Source organism: Ambystoma mexicanum, chromosome 6p, assembly GCF_040938575.1.
Source record: "Ambystoma mexicanum isolate Mex_15411 chromosome 6p, UKY_AmexF1_1, whole genome shotgun sequence".
In the NCBI taxonomy this organism is placed as follows: domain Eukaryota; kingdom Metazoa; phylum Chordata; class Amphibia; order Caudata; family Ambystomatidae; genus Ambystoma; species Ambystoma mexicanum.
The window spans coordinates 1,304,069,472-1,304,090,692 of record NC_090935.1 but is presented as its reverse complement, the minus strand read 5'-3'; the positions used below and the strand labels follow the sequence as shown (position 1 = coordinate 1,304,090,692).

At 50.4% G+C, this 21,221-nt stretch overlaps 1 protein-coding gene across 4 annotated transcripts in view; it reads left to right on the top strand.

The window, feature by feature from the left end:
* DENND4C (DENN domain containing 4C) overlaps positions 1 to 21,221 on the top strand; it is a 2,555,958-nt gene that overhangs the window by 2,145,851 nt on the left and 388,886 nt on the right. For all 4 annotated transcript variants that reach the window (XM_069625964.1, XM_069625963.1, XM_069625962.1 and 1 more), the window contains one exon: positions 15,179 to 15,288. In XM_069625964.1, the coding sequence (XP_069482065.1) occupies positions 15,179 to 15,288 (110 nt within the window). The remainder of the gene's footprint in view (positions 1 to 15,178; positions 15,289 to 21,221) is intronic.

Genomic DNA, 21,221 nt, shown 5'->3' with positions numbered 1-21,221 from the left:
GGAGTTTAAGCCTCTAATGTTCAGTGAGATGTAGCGCAGCTTCACATGTGGTGGAGGGGTTTTGAGTTGTTCACCTCCAGTGGTCAGGTGGGGGCAAGCTGCCGAAGGGAGGGTCGTCATCGGATGTCAAGCTGCAGATGTTGTTCTGCTGCAAACAGGTTTTACTGATATCTAAATCGGGGCCAAACGTGGCCTGCCAACCTACAGGGCCAAAAAGGAGCCCAACCAACCAAAATCAAAAACCAAAACTTAACCAAACAAGGCCCCATGGGCTTCGGGCCGAAGTGACCGTCCATTCACTCGGTTGGGGCATTTCGTGGGACGCTCGGCCACCAAGAATGTGTGTGTCTCGGCACAGAGAGCAGGTTGCTTTTAGTTAGTTTAGAGAAGCGGGTGGGGACTTTCATCCAGCGGTTCTGATGTTATTTCGGGGTTGAGCTATGCATTTTATCTGGAGACGGGTGTGTCAGGTCTTCGTCCGGGGTCGTTGGTTCCCCTCCCATGATGCCTCCTGCTTCTTCGAGGGAGTGGATTAGGCGTGTCTTTCCATCAAATGAGAATTGAAGTATGGCCGGGAAGAGCCCACCGGTATTTGATCTTTTGATCCTGGAGAAAGACTGTCAGCGGTCGTAAGGCTCTTCGACGCTGGACCGTGGAGGGGGCCATATCCTGGAAGATTTGGATAGGGGCTCCTTCGTATGTCGGGTCACCTTAGGTGCGACTGCCGGACATGATCTCTTTGTAGCGAAAAAGTGTACTTGGGTGATGACTTCAGGTGCGTCTGTGAGAGCGCCCCTGCGACTTCGCAGTCTATGGGTGCGGTCCAACATGAGTAGCGTTTTATCGCAGTCCGGGAAAACAGTTTAGAAGAGGTCATTGGCCTTGTCTGACATTGAGGCGGGGACCCCTCTGATGCGGATATTGTTTCTGCGGGCACTGTTTTCTAGCTCTTCCTGTTTGCGGTGCATGTTCTCGCTGTTTTCTTCTAAAGATTGTATTCTCTGCTGCATTTCAGTGATCTGCGTCGAGTGCTCCAGGACTTGGTCCTCCGCATCGCCTACCCTGTTAGGGAGAATTCTCATTTATGGCTAATTTCCCTTACCTAGTGAGTCCCTCAGCAGCTTTGCTGGATTTCTGGGGTTTATTCTTTCCACTTGATAAGAGTGTGAACCTTTTTCCCACTCTTGCATGTGTTTTGCCATGTGTATTTCTACTTTTGTGTGATTTTGGGCTCTGGAGCCACACCACTCCATGAGCCCAACTTTTTGTGTGTGTTACACAGCACCTTCAGTACAGTGACACAGGGTTGTCTCTAAGACTTCCCACTGACTCCATTTTTCTGGGGCTGACTACTGTCCTCCAGAAACAGGTAAAGTTGCCATTTACTTTATGTAGTCATTTAACCTACAGACCCAGTGCACCCCATCTTACATGGAGTATTGTAAAGGGTTAACTTTGATCCCTTTTTGTCTGTACCTCCTGGAGCCTTGTTTCGCTCTTTAACACTAAGACTTGGCTGGTGGCAGTGGTATCTACCCTAACTTTTCTACCGCGATTATAGTAAATAAACGTGGTACTGTTTTATGCTATTGTGTTAGCCTCGAACATAAACCCGCTTGACCAAATATATTTTATTTTGGCTCTGGTCGGGTTTAGTCACCATTTCTTTGTTTTAATATCCTTCTTGTGTTTTACTTTGCGCGGCAAACCATGTTTGCCTTCTTTGTTTGCCGTCCTTTAGTGGGCTTCAGCGAAGAAGCCCTCCTTTGTTGTCTGGGTGTCTAGGTGGGCTGAATGTGAGGGAGGGGTTTAGTAACCCCCTGCACAGGGTCTCCTTGGAGACCCAGGTTGCACTTTGTGTCCATAGGCTGAGGTGGCTGTCCGGGATGGACAACCCCCCTGCTTTGTGATTGACAACCAGGCTGTGTGAATGGGGGATTTTGCCATAAAAGAGAAGGACTTCTCTTGGGCTGGAAGTCGGAGTTGCCACTGGAACTACAAGAACCAAAGAGAAGCGGAGAAGAAGGCGGCTGCTGCAACTCCCGAGTCCCGGTGAAGCCCTGCTGCAGTCCTGAGCTATCTACCCTTCAACAACAGAGGAGATTCTGTCCGGAGTCGTCTTCCTTTGAGCCTGGTGGGAGCCTCTCCTGTCCCCTCCCAGGCCCTCTGCACTGCACTGGCCTCTCACTTCATCTCTAAAACTCAGGACATCCTGTCCTCACTCTCCTCCGATCACCTCCCTCCCTCTCTTCCCGGCTCTTCCTCTGGCCCTTCTGCAGCCACCCCTCCTCCCTCCTTCTCTGCCTTTCCACTTTTTTCTTCTGACGAGGTTTCCAGACAAGTCTGATCTATGAAAGTCTTGTCTAAACAGGTTCACCCCTGTTCCTCCAAAACTATCAAGGACCACATCGACTCCCTGGCTCCTGCCATGGCTGACTTTTGCAACCACTCCTTCGCCTCTGGAGTCTTCGCATCCCCCCTCAAGCACTCCCTTGTGCACCCTCTTCTTAAGAAACCCTCTTCCGACCCCTCCTGCCCGGCTAACTATTGCCCAATCTCCATCACTCCCTTCCTGGCCAAGCTCCTGGAGAAACTGGCCATCTCCCAGCTTAACCTCCATGCTAAACTGTTGGTAGTCTCCATGACCATCAATCTGGCTTCAGAGCGGCCAGAAGCACGGAAACTGCTCTCCTGAACATCCATGAGGACCTGCTCTTGAACCTCGACTCCAACACTCCGTGCGTTCTCATTCTGCTCGATCTCTCTTCTGCCTTTGACACGGTCAACCATGCCATCCTGCTCAACCGTCTCCGTGATAACCTGGGTATCACTGGGCAGGCTCTGGCGTGGCTGACCTCTTTCCTTTCCAATCAACCCTCCCAGGTCCAACTTGGGTCCTTCCTCTCTGACCTCTTTTTCTCCACCTGTGGTGTTCCCCAGGGATCTAATCTCTCTCCCTGGCTGTTCAACCAGTATCTGGCACTCCTTACCCACCGCATCGCCGCTCTCTGCCCCTACTTTCAGTGCTATGTGGACGACACCCAGCTCATTTTCAGGCTACCCTCGGCCTCCTCCTCTCCTTCCCTCATCTCTGACTGTCTGTCTGCCATCCAGGAATGGTGTGCCGCCAATGACCTCTGCCTTAATGCTAGTAAGACTGGGATTCTACTCATCGGCACACCCACTCCCTCCTTCCCTGTAGCTCTCTGGCCAGCCTCGCTTGGCCCTCCTCCTGCTCTTACCTGCAAGGCAAAAAACCTCGGGGTCATCTTCGACTCCACACTCTCCTTCTCTCCTCATATATCTGACGTCTCTAAAAAGTCACACTACCAGCTGCACCTCCTCCGAGGTATTCTTCCCTTCCTCTCCTTCCCCCAGAAGCTCACTGTATCCCGAGCCCTGGTTCTCTCGAAGCTGGACTACTGTAACAGCCTCTATCTTAATCTGCCTGCCTCCACTCTCCGCCCCCTGCAACTCATCCAGAACAGAACTGCGAGACTTGTCCTTGGCCTCAAGCCCAGGGACCGTATCTCTCCAGGACTGAAATCTCTACACTGGCTCCCAGTGGCTGCGAGGATTAAGTTCAAAACCCTCTGCATTGTCCACAAGGCCTTCTGGGGCCTAAATACCTTCAACTCTCTCTTCCTAAATATCTTCCTTCCCGAGCCCTTCGCTCATCCATCTCCAACTCCCTCAGGGTCAGCCGCTTCTCGAAGCAGTGAGCTGGGGGTAGATCTCTCGCTGTGGCAGGGGCCTCCCTCTGGAACAGCCTTCCTGCCTCCCTGAAACTTGAGGAGAACCATCTCCGGTTCCGGAAGCACCTCAAAACCTTCCTCTTTGCTTCTGCTTTCTCTCTCCCTCTCCCCTGCTAAATTCTCGACTGAATCTGCACCGAATCTGCAACTGGGCCACTCTCACTGACCTCGGTCCTGGGCCCAGCCACTCTCCTCTTGCACTGCCTCCCTGGCAACCCCTGCACTGAGGGACTGTCTCTGTATCCCTACAGCCCCCCCTTTCCCAGCACTTGTCTGCACTTACCCTGTACTTGCCACCAGCTGGCCCTATTTATTTACTTTATTCTACTTACTTGTACTGCACTTCCCCCCTCCCCTTCGCACTTTTCCCTTCCCCCTACCCCTGCACTTGCGCGGTCTGAATGACACCTGGCCTAGTAGGATCGTTGTCGGTCTTCCCCTTGTTCCCCCCTCCCTGCCTCCTCGCGCCTTGAAACACTTGTGTATAGGCGCGTTACAAATGCCATATCATATATCATATCAACCAGCTCACCTTTCTACAGCGAGAGAATCCTCTCCTGGGTCGAAATCGCTGCACGAAACTGTAGTGGTCCGGATAGTCATCAGAAGAACCCTCTCCTGTTTTAAAGGAGCGCACCTTTTATTCACTGTTGCTTTGCTGCTGCTGGCCTCATCCCTGGGTAGTGCAGATCGCTCCAGACGTAGTCCTTGTCTTTATGACTAAAGCTTCAGGAACCGTGAGTCTGCAGGAACTACCAGGAACAACTGCCTTGGCACCAGCTTTCTTCATTCGAATAAGGTACTGTGTTCATTTGGTCGTTCTCTCCGTCTGACCTTGAGGAATCAGGGTGAACCCTTTGCCTTGCCAAAGGCTTGTCCATTGTTCCTTCCTCTTATAACTTTTGCCTCCCTTTGACAATATCCAAGTACTCCTGGCAACGTTAATCTCGAACTGTTCTAATTTTGTGATCCTCGACAACAGACCCTTCTGCATCCTTTCGACATTGGCGCAGGCCTATTGACTTCATCTGTCTCTTAGAACACGTCCTCTGATTCGAGAGCCTTGACAAAAGTATTGCCTATGATTTTTATCCCCTATTCCTTGGTTTTTATTCAATGTGCTAAATGTGTTTTGGCTACGGTTAGAATTCTTCCCGCGGGTACGCTTTTCTTTCGTAAGACCAAACTGTCATTACTGTCAAAAAGTGAGCGCTGCTTAACCCCCGGTAACTTCTTTTGTTTCACAACACTGGTCTGTCAAATCCCAATGTACTTAACTTGAATTGACCTGAACCAAAGGAATTGGTTGTGTGGTATATTTAGAGTGTGGCTTTGTTTAATAGAAGTGAAGTGTTTTGTGAACAGGTGGTTTAAAAATAAAGGTACTTACATTTTTTAACCAGAAACCTTGAGTCAGTGTATATTTGAGTCACAGTCAGTGTAGTCCTTGGTGTAATCCCTATTACTGCTCATTTGCTCTTGAGATAAGTCTGGCTGCTCCGCTACTGCTACCACTATAACTGTGTAGTACAGGCTTGTACCAAAGGTGAAATTGTACTACCACTTGTAGACTTAATTGTCTGTAATGTTCCCTAAGGGTACTGCAGAGGATTCTGCCTAACACCTGTGTTCCACCTCCTCCATTCAGTTCTGAAGCGGCCAGGGCTCCCGCTCCCCTCAGCGGGGCCTCCGCTGATGTGTGGGCGCCTGCCCCGCTAGTGTGCTCAGGGCAATGTTGCTGGAACTGACTGTGTGCGGGCTGGCATCTTGACGGGCCCCCCAGCTGTGAGTGTTCACTGCCTGCACATCCCGGGCCAAGGTCGGGCTGGAGCCCACACAGGCACTCCCACAGGGCTGCTTCGGGGCCACCTCACCAATCGCTCTTCTCAGCTCTCCCTGCCTACTGGACCCTGTTGGAGCAGGTTGCCACAGCTGTTGGTGCGGGAGTGTGCCCTCGGCTCCGCCGCAGAGAAATGGGGGCTCCCGCTCCAGTGGGGCCCCCCGCTGCTGTGCCGGTGCCCCCGCAATGTGCTCAAGTGCAGTGTTGCTGGATGTGCCATATGTGGGCTTGCCGCACCGGGTGGGGATCCGGCAGCCGCGGGCACCCGCCGCCTCAGCCAAAGCAGGCCAGCAAGGCGGGCTAGAGGTTGCCTGTGGTTTTGCGGCCGCAGGTCACAATAGTCCGGGTGTTAGGCTCCCTGGCTCCCCGATGGCTGATTGAGAGTGCAGGTCCACCCGCAACTATGATCGGGGCGGGAGAGCTTGCGCAGCTGCGTTAGGAGGACCAGCTCCTCCTCCCCTGATGCAGCGCCCTCAGTGGGCCACCATCTTGCGTTCAGAATCTTTGTCCCGGCTGTAAACTGTGCAGATTTCAAGAGAACCACACTCCGATTTTCCCCCTGAGTTAGTGCGGCTGCTCCAGGCGGGGTTCCACTTTCGGCTGTGTCGTCTCAGCGACGAGTTCACTTATATATAACGGACTTATAGATGGTGAAACCTGGGCATCAGAGCTCCTAACCAGGCGTCTGCATTGCCAGCGCCTCGAGCCACGCCCGTGCCTTGAAGTTTTACGTGGCACGCACAAAGAGCTTTTGGAAGACTTTTGGAAGACTTCTCAGCTGTCCATCAATTTTGGACCTTTGAGTCATAAAAAGGCCCTGTTGAAGGCTTCCATCTCCAGGTGGCTCTCCGTCTGCATCATGCACTGTCATCGACTGGCTTGCAGGCTGCTGCCGGGCTGGCTGAGAGCCCACTCTGCCAGAAACATTGCAGCAACAACTGCGTTTCTCTTTGGTGTTCCCCTGCTCGACTTCGGCAGGGCTGCTACGTGAAGGTCTACACACACCATCACAAGGTTCTACTGCATCTACAGGGATTCCAGGGAGGTGTTCCGAGTCGGCCAAGCGGTGCTACTCAACCTTTTCACTTGAGGTTAGTCTGTTCCAGGGCTAAGTGTTTATTGCTTCTGTTGAGCTTTGCCGCTTCCTGTGGTTGTGCATATTTACTGCTGTGTAATCGTTATTTATGAACATGTGAATCTATGCCTGTCAGGACCACAGGCTAGGCTCCAAGTTTAGGGTCTAAACGAAAACCTTCAAGGGTTAATCTTAGCGGGTAATTGCTTTAGGTTAGGCAGATACCGTAATTTCCCATTGAGTTAATAGGGTTTCCTGGTTCTCTTTAATGGCCACCTGTTTGTGCCTTTGAAAGACTAACATTACTGGTCTAGTCATTTGCTCTGTTTGCCTATATTAGCCCCGCCTTCCTGGAGGCTCGCGCTTCGCGTCATTGACTGCTCTGCAGTACAGCGCTTGGCGGTCTCTCCGTTCCACAGCTGATTCCTGTCAAAGAAATATTTCCCCTATCTTGCCCTTCATTCATTCCTCGTTTTTTTTTTCCCATTTTCACTATCCCTTCCCTTGAGTCATAGTTCTTTTGCCCCTCTCATTCCCATTTCACCTCAGGTTGTTTCGTTCCGTCACTGACGGTTGCCCTCGGAGTTCTTGTGAGAAGTTTTGACCTAGCACACGCAAGTACCGTTGGTGGCATGTTACCATGTTTATTTACATTATATCTGTCTTTTCTGTGGTTTTTGCTTATAGTTTTAGAACGCTGTTAGTGGCGCACTGCATTCCACTGTTTTGGTGAATTCCACAGAGTAGCTTTACAGCATGTGCGTTGCTCCGTCATAACGTGTGATTGAAGCGTTATACAGTCACCGCTATTTTCTTTGGTATTTGTTTTGGAAATGTACACGCTCATACATATATCTTCGTCAGCTCTCCATATTGTTTTTTGAATGTTTAGGGAACTGAATGTTGCTCACCTTTTCACAACCATTTAGTTGGTGGTGTTATCTCACTGGGCCATTGATAGATTGTGCATAGGTATTTTTTCTTGTCTAATTCACGTCAGTATTTTCATACCCTAGGGAATGCTTTATAGATATATTACAAAGAGTTCCACTACCAGTCCATTTAATTACAATAATCCTCATTTTTTCATTACTACCCTCTTGCATTAGGAGTCATTTTTATTTCCTAACCAATCCTTCCTCAGAGTACCACCATTTTCTGGACATGCGCCCCTGTGTCAGAGCAGGATGGATAGCTCTCTAAATTAAAGACTCAGATGAGCCTACTGGGTTGCAAGAGAATCATTCCTATATTGTCCTTGTGGTATTAGAATTAACTAGTGGACACATTAATAAGGGTAGTTATATTTTCATGTTTTTTACAGAATCCATTTGCCACTCCTAGTGAGGGGTTGAAAATACCAAGAGCTTCCAGGCCGTCCCCGCAGAGTTCAGGTAAGCATTACAATGCCAGACCCCATGCTGTAGAAGGTTTAAATTACTTACCTGTAACTATTGTTCTCCAACATGGGTCTGGCATGGATACACATGCGAACCCTCCCTCGCTCCTTCCCCTCTGTGGCTCTTCTTGGTTCATACTGCCACTTTACGTGCTTAACCAATCTGAAGATGGCCACCAGTAGTGGAGCTTAGTGAGAGGACCGTCATTGGATTGGGGGGTGCAGTACGACCCAGAGGAAAGTGATTGGTTTTGAGGAAAAATACAGTTTTCAAATGAAAGTAAAACAGTTTTTTCTTTTACCATGGATTCGCACCCTGACCACGGGGAATATTCATGAGTATGTGAATCATGCCAGACGCATGCTGGAGAACAATAGTTACAGGTATGTAACTTAAACCATTCCTCCACTCCAGTTTGGACTCTGCCGATAGTGTTAGCAGAGCCCTGGCGGCAAGCACTGTAATGCTCAGGTGTGCGTGGTTGAGAATGTCTGGGTCTGCACCAGATGTCCTGTCCAGGGTACTTAGCACATAATTGTTTGGCAGTAAGGCTGATGAAAGCCTTGAGAAATTGCAGACCTCAAAAGCAGCCGCCAAGTCGCTAAGTGTGGCTATAAGACAGCCTCAACCTTCTCACACCTCTGCACAGGCTTGGACGGGAAGGTCCTTTTGCTACTATTCCTCATTTGGAAGAGCGAGAGGACAGGCCAGTCAAAGAGGCCAGAGACAATTCCTTTGTGGTGGATGAGGAAGAGCTGCTAAGTCTGCCCAAGCAATGGCTACTTTACCCTCCACTTCAGCTGCCTCAAAACCACTCTGAGGCCTTAGTCCATAGCACTTTGGTGGGAGGCACGCTCAGTCAGCATCTGGAAGAATGGTTGGGCATTACTTGATGCTTAGACCTTAACAGTAGCCCAAGGTTGCTGCCTCCCCTTTTTACGAAGGCCTCCGGATCATCCACCGGGGAGCCACTCTCTCAAATTCTAGATCTGTTCCTCTTGCAGGAAATTTCCAGTCTGCTAGAGAAAGGTGCTCTGCTACCTGTGACGGAGAGGAACAGGCAGTGGTACTCAAAAAGGACAAGTTAAAAATGGTTACCCCACAGATACTTCAGGTCCTCCACTTCCAGGATTGGATGGTGTCATTGAATTTTCAGGATGCTTACTTTTCATGTGCCTCTTCATCACAAAGCCTCGAAGTACCTGAGGTTCGCTGTTGGCTGTTCTCATTATCAGTTTCAAGGTCTGCCATTCGGGCTGACCTCTGCACCAAGTGTTTTCACCAAATTGATTGCAGTGGTGGCAGTGAGACACAGAAGGGGGTAGGAGGGATTCATGTCTACCCCTACCTGGACGATTGGCTGATCAGGGCCCTTGTCCCGATCAGGTCCTGGAACATCTTGGCATCACCTGCCACACTCCCCACAAATTGGACTTCTCCCTCAATTTCATTAAGTCCCACATGATACCTTCCCAGAAGCTCCAATTCCACGGAGCGGTCCTCGATGCTTCCTCAGAAAAAGCCTTACAAGGTGAGGGTTCAACACATTTAGCAGATGGTCACCAAATTCCAGAATGCCCAGCATCTTCCAGCCTTCGATTTCCTAAGGTTGCTCAGTCTCATGGCATGCTGCTTTTTTCTGGTGCCAGAGGCTCGTCTGAGAATGAAATCCCTTCAATGGGCCCTCAGGTCCCAGTGGTCTCAGTTCTCAGGCACGATGTCTAATCTACTTCAGGTTCCTAGCAGGGTTGCGCTGGGTCTAATTTGGTGGGCCGGCGATGACAACATTCTGAAGGGGGAATCATTTTGGCTGCCATGGCTGGAGATGACGGTAGCTATGGACACTTCACTCACGGGGTGGGGAGCCCATGCCAACTATCTGTCAGCGGTTGTTGGTCTCCATCGGAGTTCAAACTACACATCAACCTTTTGTAGCTGAGAGCAATCAAAATAGCGCTGAAGTCCTTCCTGCCCTCTGTACAGGGATAGAATGTCCTGATAATGACAGACAACCCAGTGGCCATGTACTACCTCAACACGTGAGGAGATGTAGAGTCACTACCTCTGTGCAGAGAGGCAATGCAGCTCTGGTTTTGGGCACTTCAAGAAGGAATTTCCCTATCGTCAGTTCACCTAGCCGGGTAGGAAAATACCGTGACGGTAGCTCTGAGCAGGCACAGCACAGTCTCCCCCGAGTGGGAACTAGCTCAGGACGTCCTTTAAGAGATCTTCATCCTTTGGGGAACCCCTCAAGTAGATCTTTTCACATCCATTGTCAACAGGAAGTGCGAGCGGTTCTGCTTCAGGGAATTTCCTCTGAGAGGAGCACTACGGAACGAGTTGGTAGTGGACTGAGAGTTTTCACTCCTGTACGTGATTCCTCCAGTCCGTCATTCCTCATGTGATCAGGAGGTTGAGAAAGTTCGGAAATCCACGATCCCAATTATTCCAGATTGGGCCAGGAAGACGTGGTACCCAGACCTTCTGGACATGTCTATCTGCCCTCCAATTAGTCTTCCACAAAGAGGACCTTCTCTCACAAGAGGAGGTTTGGGTTCTCCAACCAGAATGTGGATCCTTTTCTATGCAACATAGCTATGGTGTTATTCCTACTGCATCTGACTAATTTGGGGCTCCAGGTTGGCACTGTCATGGGATACTTGGCTGCGCTTTCTATTTATAAGTGCACATCTGAGCAAACCTCTTACTTTAAAATGCCAATTGTAATTCAATTCTTAAATGGGCTTACAAATGTGTTCCCTCGAGTGCCTATTGTGGTTCCCATTTGGGATTTAAATCTGGTGTTAAAATTCCTTGTGTTTGAGCCACTCCATTCTTGCCCATTAAGGTTACTGACATTGAAAACTATCTTTTTAACGGTCATAACATCTGCACACAGGGTCATTGAGTTGCAGGCCTTGTCGTTTACAATCTTTTATGAAGAAAAAGTTGCATTAAGAGTCTGACCTACTTTTCTGCCAAATGTGTTTTCGAAATTTCATCTATCCCAGAAAATTGTATTATCAACTTTTTATCCCATTGTTTCTGACTCCGCCCTGTGCAATAAGCTCAATAATGCCATCACACCTTTCCTAACCAAAGATTACTGCCTTTCTATTGCCAGAGCCACCATTGGAGCCAAACTAGATTATTGTAATGCGCTATTGGCTGGCACCTCCAACTCCAATCTCAATAAACTCCAAACACAGAATAATGCACTAAGAGCAGCTCTCAATATACCAAAAAGGACCACATCGCGCAAGCCAGAAAGGCAGCACACTGGCTACCTGTCAAAGAGCGCATTACATTCAAAATACTTACCACCGCACATAAATGTATCAACCTGTCTGCACCCTCATACCTGTCTGATACGCTAGCCAGATCTCACTCCACCAGACCAACAAAGCAATGCCACACCAACCAACTTAGGGTCCCACGTATCAAACGAGCTAGAGCAGGTGGAATAAGCTTCCCCTACATTGCCCCTAAGCTTTGGAACACACTACCTAGCACGCTCAGAGCAGAAACCTCTCTCACTGCCTTCCGAAAAAAACTGAAAACCACCTTGTTTAACTAATTCCTCTTCCTTCGTGTCGTCTACTCTTTCTCCTCCTCTCCTGTATCTACCACTCTTCTCTTGCAACTAAGTAATGACTTCACTGTATGTACAACAAGTCATTTTCATATCTGTAACAAGCGCCACGCTGCCCGCTGGGCTACCTGTGCGCTAAACAAATGTGAATAAAATAAATAAAATAAAATAAATCCTCCACCTCATCCTGGTAAGGAGGAATAAAGGCTTCATAGGCTTGACCCCAAAAGATTTAAGCTTTTATATTTCTCATTTAGCTTAACTGAGACAAGATGATCACTTTTTTGTAGGATACACTGTGTATATATTTGGTCTTGCAGTTACAAAGCAGACTTTATCCCGTTGGATAATTTTATGCATTAAAGAGTCTTATAGACTAGCTGGTAAAGATGTCCCTGTTGGCTTGAGGGCTCATTCCACAAGGGGTGTGGCCACTTCATCTGCCTTGAAAAGGGGAGTGCCAATACAGGACACTCACTTGTGCGACAGCCACTTGGTCATCTGTACACACTTTTACAAAACATTATTGTCTAGACTCTGCACCTGGACAGGAGGTGGTTTTTGGAAAAGCTGTGCTTCAGAGTTAATGACAAACCTTGAAAATTCTTACTCCCTCCTACGATACCAAATTGCTTTGGGAGGCTATCATAAAATGAGGAATACTTGGAAGGACATAAACTATTCCCAGAACAAGTTACTTACCCCCTGTAACATTCTTTCAACTGAATGTTCCTCCCAGGTATTCCTCATCGCCTCTCTCACCCTACCGCTTAGTAGAATTTCCATGTATTATACCTTTCTTCTCTTGTGCCTGGTCTCTTTGACCTCACGAATGCCGAGAATTGTGTAAGCAGGGGGTGAAAAACTGGGAACTGAAGTAACAGGCGCAGCGAGTTCTATGTATATTGTAGGTGACAGCAACCGCCAGAGAGGACAGAGGCCATTGCAGGACATTTAGTCAACGACGATGCACAGCGCCCTCTACTAACAAAATGTTTTAGAAGCACTGACTCTGGGAGGGGATATTGTAAGATGAGGAATGCGTGGGAGGAACATCCAGTCGAAAAGAACATTACCACAGGTAAGTAATTGTTTATTTGTAAAGCACTTAAACACAAGTGAAGTGCTTCAAAGCGCTTGAAGGCAGGAAGGACACAAGGGATTGCAGTCGTCATACTTAGGGCTTGAAGATTCTGAATGATCTAACTATAACTAGCATAGTAGGCCAGAGGCATATCTACTAGTGTACGTGTGTGACAAAGAATGAGGGGAGAAGGGTGGGGGGGAACATACAGTACAATAAACTACAGTAATAGGCCTGGCTACTGCTTGGTGGTTGGTAATCCTATGCATGAGAATTTCAGGCACGACCAAGCTAGGGAGGGGGAGACAAAGGGAGGACCAGACGGACAGACCTGCTAGGCCTAGTACATACACGATCAGGGGGTTTATCCTGGATACCTTGCGATTTGTTCAATATATCAAATAATTGAATTTGCCACACTTTCTTTAAAAAGTCTGTTATCCATGTGACATGGATAACGGACCGAGATTCACATATGCGTCCACATTGACTTCATGTAAGGGCACACTCCAAGCCCAGCTGTCATTCATAGGACTGACTGCTCCTCACCACCCTACCCCAATGGGACATCTATTTTGATACCACCTGCCTTGATAAAGACCCACGCGGTCGAACACGTGTCAGCTGACCACGATTAGGACTATGAGTCCACATGAAACAATTGAGAAAAGAATAATAAAAATTGCACTTTAAACAGACTTTTTAAAGAAAGTGTGGCAAATACACTTATTTGATATATTGAACAAATCGCAAGGTATCCAGGATAAACCCCTGATCGTACAATAAAGGAGATGTGGGCTTCACCTCAACCCCATACTGTGACCTGGCAGAAAATTAAATTAGAACACAAGCATAAGACCAAGTAAGAATACCGGGTCACACAACTGCTCGCCTATGGGGCCCAACATGGGCATGTAATTCTTTCTGGTTCAGGACAATATGCTCAGGTATCCATAATGTACCATACTTCTTTAAAAATAGAAATAGAAAAATAAGTCTGTTTGATTCATATCAGATTGATTTATCCATAGTAATTTAAATGCAAAGCTATCACTAATAATCCTTAGTGAGGAAGCAGTTGCCACAATTCATATGTAGTAGACTAAATAAGCTAATGCATTTTGGAACACTTTTCCTTCATCAGGGCAAGTCTAACTGTATGAGTAATAATGCAAATATGTAACCAAATGTATTCACATCATGGCAGAAATGAAAACAAAACCCACATTAAAGAAAAAATACATTAATGGCAAGAATAATTAGAACATACTAATCAATAGATGTTTCGAGATGGGTAAACCTAAAAAACAAAAAGAGAAAAAAGAGAATGAGTAATTTGAAAGATGAATGGCTGAAACTAAGTTATATCAGGCATGGTTTTACCTCTATTGTGTGGCCAAAGGTGAAAAATCTGAACGTCCAGCGTTCGCACCCATTCAGAAGTGGGTTGCAGATAACGTGTTGCACGGAGGAATGGAGAAAATCCACTCGTGTTTCAAAGGTAAACAATCTGTGGATCACAAAAGATCCAGTTACATACCATGCCTTCAAATGTATTCATATATTGTAAATGAGAAGCGTTAAAGTCAGGCACTCACCTCGCAGTACACGGAGCGGGCCGATCCTCCACCGTGCAGCTGCAGGGCAGTGACACTGACTGCCGTGTGAAGCCGTTACCTAGGAGACGGCTCTTTTGTTAAGCACGTGACCGCCTCGTATCTGTGAGATACATGCGGTCACTAAAAGTGATGTAAATGCGGCCTAGGCCTATGTAGATCCACAAACAAGATATTTTTGGGACATCGCCAATGGGTGCCCGTAATTGTGGTGAGAAAATGAAAAATAAAATTACATTAAATAAAAATAGAAAAAATACTGTCACTAGTCCTATAACTGACAGGACAGCATGTCGTGATAAAATTAAACAGAGGTATTTTTATGCAGGCTCTAAAGGCATAATAAACAGTAAGAGAGATTATGGGAAGAACCCCTGTGGACCAAATGGGGTAGAGCTACTCAAACGTTACTGAATCAGTGAGGGTACAGCCTCAGTGCGACAGGTGTCGCCATAGGGCGGCACCTTGGGCCCTGGCACCCCCACCTCTACTTTGCACTGCATCACTGAGTAACAGATATTTGAGTACCGTTGAGTAGCAAGTACAACTCCAGTTGCTTATAATTCATTGATATTTCTCCACAAGCTGATTCTGCCACAGCTTCTCCTGAAAACACAGAGGCCCTACCCTTTTTCATGAAAATCCTGCTTCTGTAGGAATATTTCTTAACATATATTCCAGCGTAAGCATACCTTCCTAGCTTCATCTTCCTGTTATTGAGGGCTCAGTATGACGTTGAATGTATCCAAACATGAAAAGCAATGCTTCGTGTTCCGAAATGTACAGCAGTTGTTTGACACTTCTGCTTTTCTGCAGGTGACGCAGCATTAATGAAAGGAATAAAAAGTGTGGAATCTGACAAATCTGAGCCTAATTCTTCTCCCCACACTAGTTTGTCGAGCATCTTTCAGAACTGTGCCTTGGAGGTAAGCACTGTTGATGTGTCATGCTAACTATTGAATTACTTTTGTGATACTTGTGCAGTTTATCCTTTTGAGAACTGATGTAATGTTACAGTGAAAAAATGTTGCTCCCGTGATCTGCTCTTCTCTCTACAGCTAGTCAAGCCAGGAAACTGTTTTAATTTCTTAAAAGCAGTTCCACAATAGATATTTTGCATCCCTGGGACGCAAGCATCCTTCCACGTACCCAATGTTCCCCCTTTCCTATATGTACAGCCCCAGTGGCCCAACCCCCAATTGCTATTTTTCTGGCTAGTGGTCGGGCCAGGGAACAGCTCTTCACAGCCAGTTGTTAGAAACCAAAGGGTGTCTCACCCGCTAGTCCTCCGGGGCCTTGTCAACCTGGTGGCCAGGACACGGCCATCGCTTTTCCTAGGGGTGGACCAGTGCGGGAGGATCCCCTGGGTATGGGGTCTTCGGTGAGTGGGGTGAGATGGCCGATGGCGAGACGCGGTATTCCCCCCTCTTTTGTTTATCTACCCCATCCTATTTTTTATTATTTACCGAAGTCCCAACTCCCACCCCTCCCATTGTTTCACAAACACTGGGCCGAGGAAGAGGGTGAATAAGAGTAACCAGACTTTCTCCAGCATGGGGTCTGGCATGGATTCACATGCTCATAAATATTCCCCGTCGTCAGGCCGGGAATCCTCGGTATAGAAAAAAATCAGTATCAGTTTCGTTTCTGATCTGTCTTTCTTAGTAGTAACCAATCACTGGTCTCTGGGTCATACTGCCCCCAGCCAATGACTGCCCTCTCCCTAAGCCCCACCTCTGGCAGCCATCCTCAGATTTTTACCGCACGTTCAAGTGTTGGGAGTCCTCGTGCTGTAGCTCTCGCGCTGTTGCTGCGTTTTCGCGTTTTTCAGGAGATTTTTCTCATTTTTTGGTTAAATAGAGCCTCAAGCTCCACCGTTTCTACATCCGATCAACGGGGATCCGTTTCGGAGTTTTCTACGCCCCTCAAGGGTGAAGATTTCGTCGAGTTATGCTTTTGGAGGATTCCAGAAGCTCCGTGGCCTACCCCGGACGTGGCCCAGGAGAAAGGAAGCTTGGCGCCCGGGAAGCTGTTCAGGACCTGCCCTGGATGCCAGCTTCAAAATGTTTAAAAGGAGGACGAGCATTTGTTATGCCACTACTGTCTCCATGAGGACAAAACGCACACGGAGAAGGACTGTGCGTTTTGTGGGAACATGTCGGAGCGACCATGAAGGATCGCCACCTCCGTCTCGCCAACTGGCTGGAAGGGAAGAGCCCGTCAGGCGAGAAGAAGAAAAAGAAGTCAAAGCGGTCTTCTAAGTCCTGTGAGAGCGCCCCGGCGACAGGGGCCCAACTAAAGGCCAAGCACCGCAAGTCCGCGGGCACCGGGAGCGCCGAACGGTTGGGCTCCTTGGCTGCCAGGCAGGGCGCATCCTCCCCGGCGCCATCAAGGAGGAGGGCCACGAGCCAGCGCTCTGGCTCGGGTAAGAGGATGTCCGAGAACCCGGCAAAGCTTCTGGAGAGGCCCCGGTTGATCTCGAAGATTCCGGCAGAGGGGGAGCGAGGCTCGGACCCTCCCCCCAAGGTGAAGGCCCCAGGCGTACAGAAGGTGACGATGGCCTTAATTCACCCTGCTAAGACCTCGATTGAGGATGTCGCAGCGGCCCTGGCTCAGCCTGTGGAGGCTATGCCAGTGGAGGCGACCTCAGGACCCAGAGTCTCCCTGCCACCGCGGAGGGAGTCATCTTTCAGGCCCATTGAGAAGACCCCCACGAAGTCCTCGTTGGAAAAGGTGGGGGAGGGGCAGGTGGCCATCGTGGATACGGACACGACCTCTGAAGAAGAGCTCATCGAAGTCGTGGAAGAGGCCCAGCCCATCGGGAGGGATCCCGACGAGGGCGACGGTGTCGCCGACGAGGTTCCTCAAGAGCCCTCGCGCCCGTCGTTTCCGGCTCAGCAGGACACTTCGGCGGCCATTTTATCAGCGATTTAGTCCTTATGCTCGGAGATAAGGACAAGGTTGCCCTCCCCCCAACAGAGGTACCTGAGCCAGACCCGACGGGGGAACCGGAGCCAGGACCTTCGGAAAGTCCACCGCATAAGAGGAGGACGACGCATCCTACGCCACCTCTCCCACCTCTGAGGCCTGCTCTGCCTTCCCCCCGGTCTACTACCAACGGGGATGATATAGGCACAGACACGGCTACGACAGGTACAGATGACGGAGGCGACGACGGGACGTGTCCCCCGTTGCCCCCTGCCCGGGCGTCCCCGCCCGACGAGATTGGATCCTTTCATGCCATGATTTCCAGAGCATCCGAGCTCTTCCAGCTCTGCCCAGAAGAGAAGAAGAAGGAAGGGTTCCTTTACCAACGGCGCAAGGCTAAAAGGAAGACAGTCCTCGCCGTACCACTTCTTGATGACATCTGGGATGAGGGGCTCGCCCTCCTCAAGAACCCTGCCACGGCGCCGGCAAAGAGGGACCGGTACGAGAAGAAGTACTGGGTCCCCGACGCTGCCCCCTTGTGCCTTCGGGTACAACCTACCCCGGATTCGGTCGTTTCGGGGGCGGCAAAGAAGAAAGCGGGGGGGGGCATCGGCCTCGACATCAACTTCCCCGCTGGACGGCGAGGGCAGGAAGCTGGACACGATGGGACGACGGGTCATCTCATCCGCAGCGACGACTATCAAGGCGGCCAACGCCCTGGCTATCGTAGCCCGCTACGACAGGGAGTTGTGGTTCAAAATCGCCCCACTGTTGGACTTCCTTCCGGACGCCAAAAGGGCCGAGGCCCTTGAAATCCTACAGGAAGGTGAATTGCTTCGGACCACGCCATCACGGTGGCTACGGACATCGCCGACACCAGTTTCTGTAGTTGGGCAACAGCGTTTGTCTGAGAAGGCGACGGATTTCCGCCAGGACGTACAAACCAAGGTTTTGGACATGCCCTTCGACGGGAACATCCTGTTTGGGAAGGCGGTTGTGAGTCCCTTCAGGCCATCAAGACAGACAAAGAGACTGCCCGGGCACTGGGAGTGCTCCAACGACGACGCCCGTCCTTTCGTAGCTCCGGAGGCAGACAAGGTGCCTCCAAGGGATCCAGCAGTGGCTCCTCCACGTACCGCCAAGCGGCAAGATCTTCGTCCCAGGAAGCCTACAGGGCACGCGGCAAGTCAGGTGGTGCCCGTCGTCGACAGGGAGGTCAAGGAGGCAAGGCGGCCTCCAAAGAAGATTGAACCGACCGTGGGGTCGGGCCCCCGCCAAAGCACCCCGGTGGGCGGCCGGCTGGCGAGGTTCGTCAGCGTGTGTGAGTCCATCTCCATCTCCACCGACCGTTGGGTGCTGAACGCCCTGGCCCAAGGGCACGCCCTCGAGTTTCAGAAGAAGTGCCCTCGCATTCCACCCTCAACTACTGTTGGAAGTAAGGGCGATGCTCAAGAAGGGTGCCATCGAGCTCGTCCCAAAGAGGCTTCGGGGCTCCGGAGTGTACTCAAGGTACTGCCTCGTAAAAAAGAAGACCGGAGGATGGCGCCCCATCCTGGACCTGCGATGACTAAACAAGTACATCAAGGCACAGAAGTTCCGGATGGTCACCCTCCAGCACGTGCTGGGACAGCTGGAGGAGGGCGATTTCCTGTTGTTGTTGGACTTGGAGGATGCGTACTTCCACATCCCCATTCTAAAAAGACACCGAAGGTTCCTCAGGTTCGTGGTCCAAGGGCGGCACTACCAGTTCAAGGCCCTCCCGTTCGGATTGAAGTCGGCACCCAGGGTGTTCACCAAGTGCCTCGCACTGGTGGCGGCACGGCTGCGCCTACACGGGATCCACGTCTACCCCTACCTGGACGACTGGCTCATCCGGGCAAGGACAAGGGAGCTCGCCGTGGAGCACACTGCGAAGACCGTCCAGCTGCTCACGGACCTGGGATTCTCCATCAACTTTCCAAAATCCCACCTGTTTCCGTCGCAAGTCACCCTGTTTCTGGGAGCCAAGCTCGACACAGTGGCACGGCTGGCCTCGCCGTCGGAGGAAAGGACCAGGACCATTCTGGTCAAGGTGCAGCGTCTGCTGGCCACGGATATGGCCAGGGTAAGATCTATCAGGTCCCTCCTCGGGATGATGTCCTCCTGCATTTATCTGGTGCACCTTTGCAGGCTTCATATGCGCCCCTTACAAGAGTTCCTCGACGCCCGCTGGGTCCAGTCGAGGGGCAGCTTCGAGGACAGGATCCCTCTCAACGTGACGTTCCATCAGATGATCCGGTGGTGGGGTACCCGCTCTCACCTGTCGGCGGGCACGGACTTTCAGACCCCAGCTCACCAGGTGACGGTGACGACGGACGCCTCCCTGGAAGGTTGGGGAGCGCACTCCGGAGATCTTCACACGAGAGGCCTTTGGCTCCCGGAGGAGAAGTCACTCGACATCAACATCTTGGAGCTCCGCGCAGTGTTCTGGGCCCTCAAGTCTTTTCTTCTGTCCCTCAATGGCAAGGTGGTGAGGATCTTCACCGACAACACCACCACGATGTTCTACATCCGGAAGCAGGGCGGAACCAGATCCCCTGCCCTATCCAAGGAAGCCCAGGATCTGTGGCATTGGGCCGTCGCCCAAGGGATGTTTCTGGTGTCTCTTCATCTGGCAGGAATAAAAAACACGATCGCCGACTCACTCAGCAGAGAGCTGCGCTCGTGCCACAAGTGGGAACTACGCCAGGATCAAGTGGATCGACTCTTCCGATGATGGGGCGAACCCCAAATCGATCTCTTCGCGACGGCGACGAATTCCAAGTGCCGGAGGTTCGCCAGCAGGATCCCCCAGCCGAGGAGCATGGTCGATGCTTTCTCATTCCCCTGGGACGGCCTATTTCTTTATGCGTTCCCTCCTCTGCCGTTGCTGCTCCGGCTCATCAACCAGCTCAAGAGGTCTCGGTGCAGGATGATCCTCGTCGCACCGGCGTGGCCGAGACAGATCTGGTTCCCGGACCTTCTGGACTTGTCAACGTCCACACCAGTCAAGCTGTCGACGGACGCAGATCTTCTCTCCAGAGAAGGAGGCGCCATTCTTCACCACAACCCGGAGTCGCTGAACTTGCAGGCCTGGCTCCTGCAGCACTAGAGTTTGGAGGGTACGACATCCCGGCCGACTGCAGAGAGGTTCTTGCAAAGGCCAGGGCGTCCCAACTCTCAAGTGCTACAGACATAAATGGAAGAGGTTCTCTGTCTCTGTTCCCTGTCTGGTGCTGTGCACAGAAGATTAACCCTCTGCGGATTACGGCCCCTCAAGTATTGCCGTACCTACTGTCAATGGCCAAGACTGGACTAGCTCACGCTTCCATCAAGATACATCTAGCCGCCATCTCACGATACACCAGAACTACTGGACGGGCGTCCTTGTGGTCTCATCGACTGGTGAAGGAATTTATGAACGGATTGTTCCGATCATTCCCGCCGGTGAAGGCCCCTGCCCCGGCGTGGGAGCTCAAAGTGGTGGTGACCAGGCTCATGGGGCCCCCATTTGAGCCTATGCATTTGGCACCGTTGAAGTTTCTGTCGAGGAAGACAGTGTTTCTCGTGGCCATCACCTCTGCACGACGAGTGGGAGAGATCCAGGTCCTATCTTGCAAGCCGCCATACTTGACGTTTCACGACACGAGGGTGGTGCTGAGGACGCACCCCTCCTTCATGCCCAAGGTGCCGTCGGACTTCCACCTCAACAAACCCTTGGTGTTGCCAGTTTTCTTCCCGTCTCCTTCGTCGCCGGCTGAAAGGACTCTGCACTCGCTGGACGTAGCTAGAGCGCTGAAGTTCTACGCACAAAGAGTTTTCGGAAGACATCACAGCTGTTTGTGAACTTTGGGACTGTGAATCAAGGGTAGTCTCTCTCGAAGACTTCCATTTCCAGATGGCTATCCGGCTG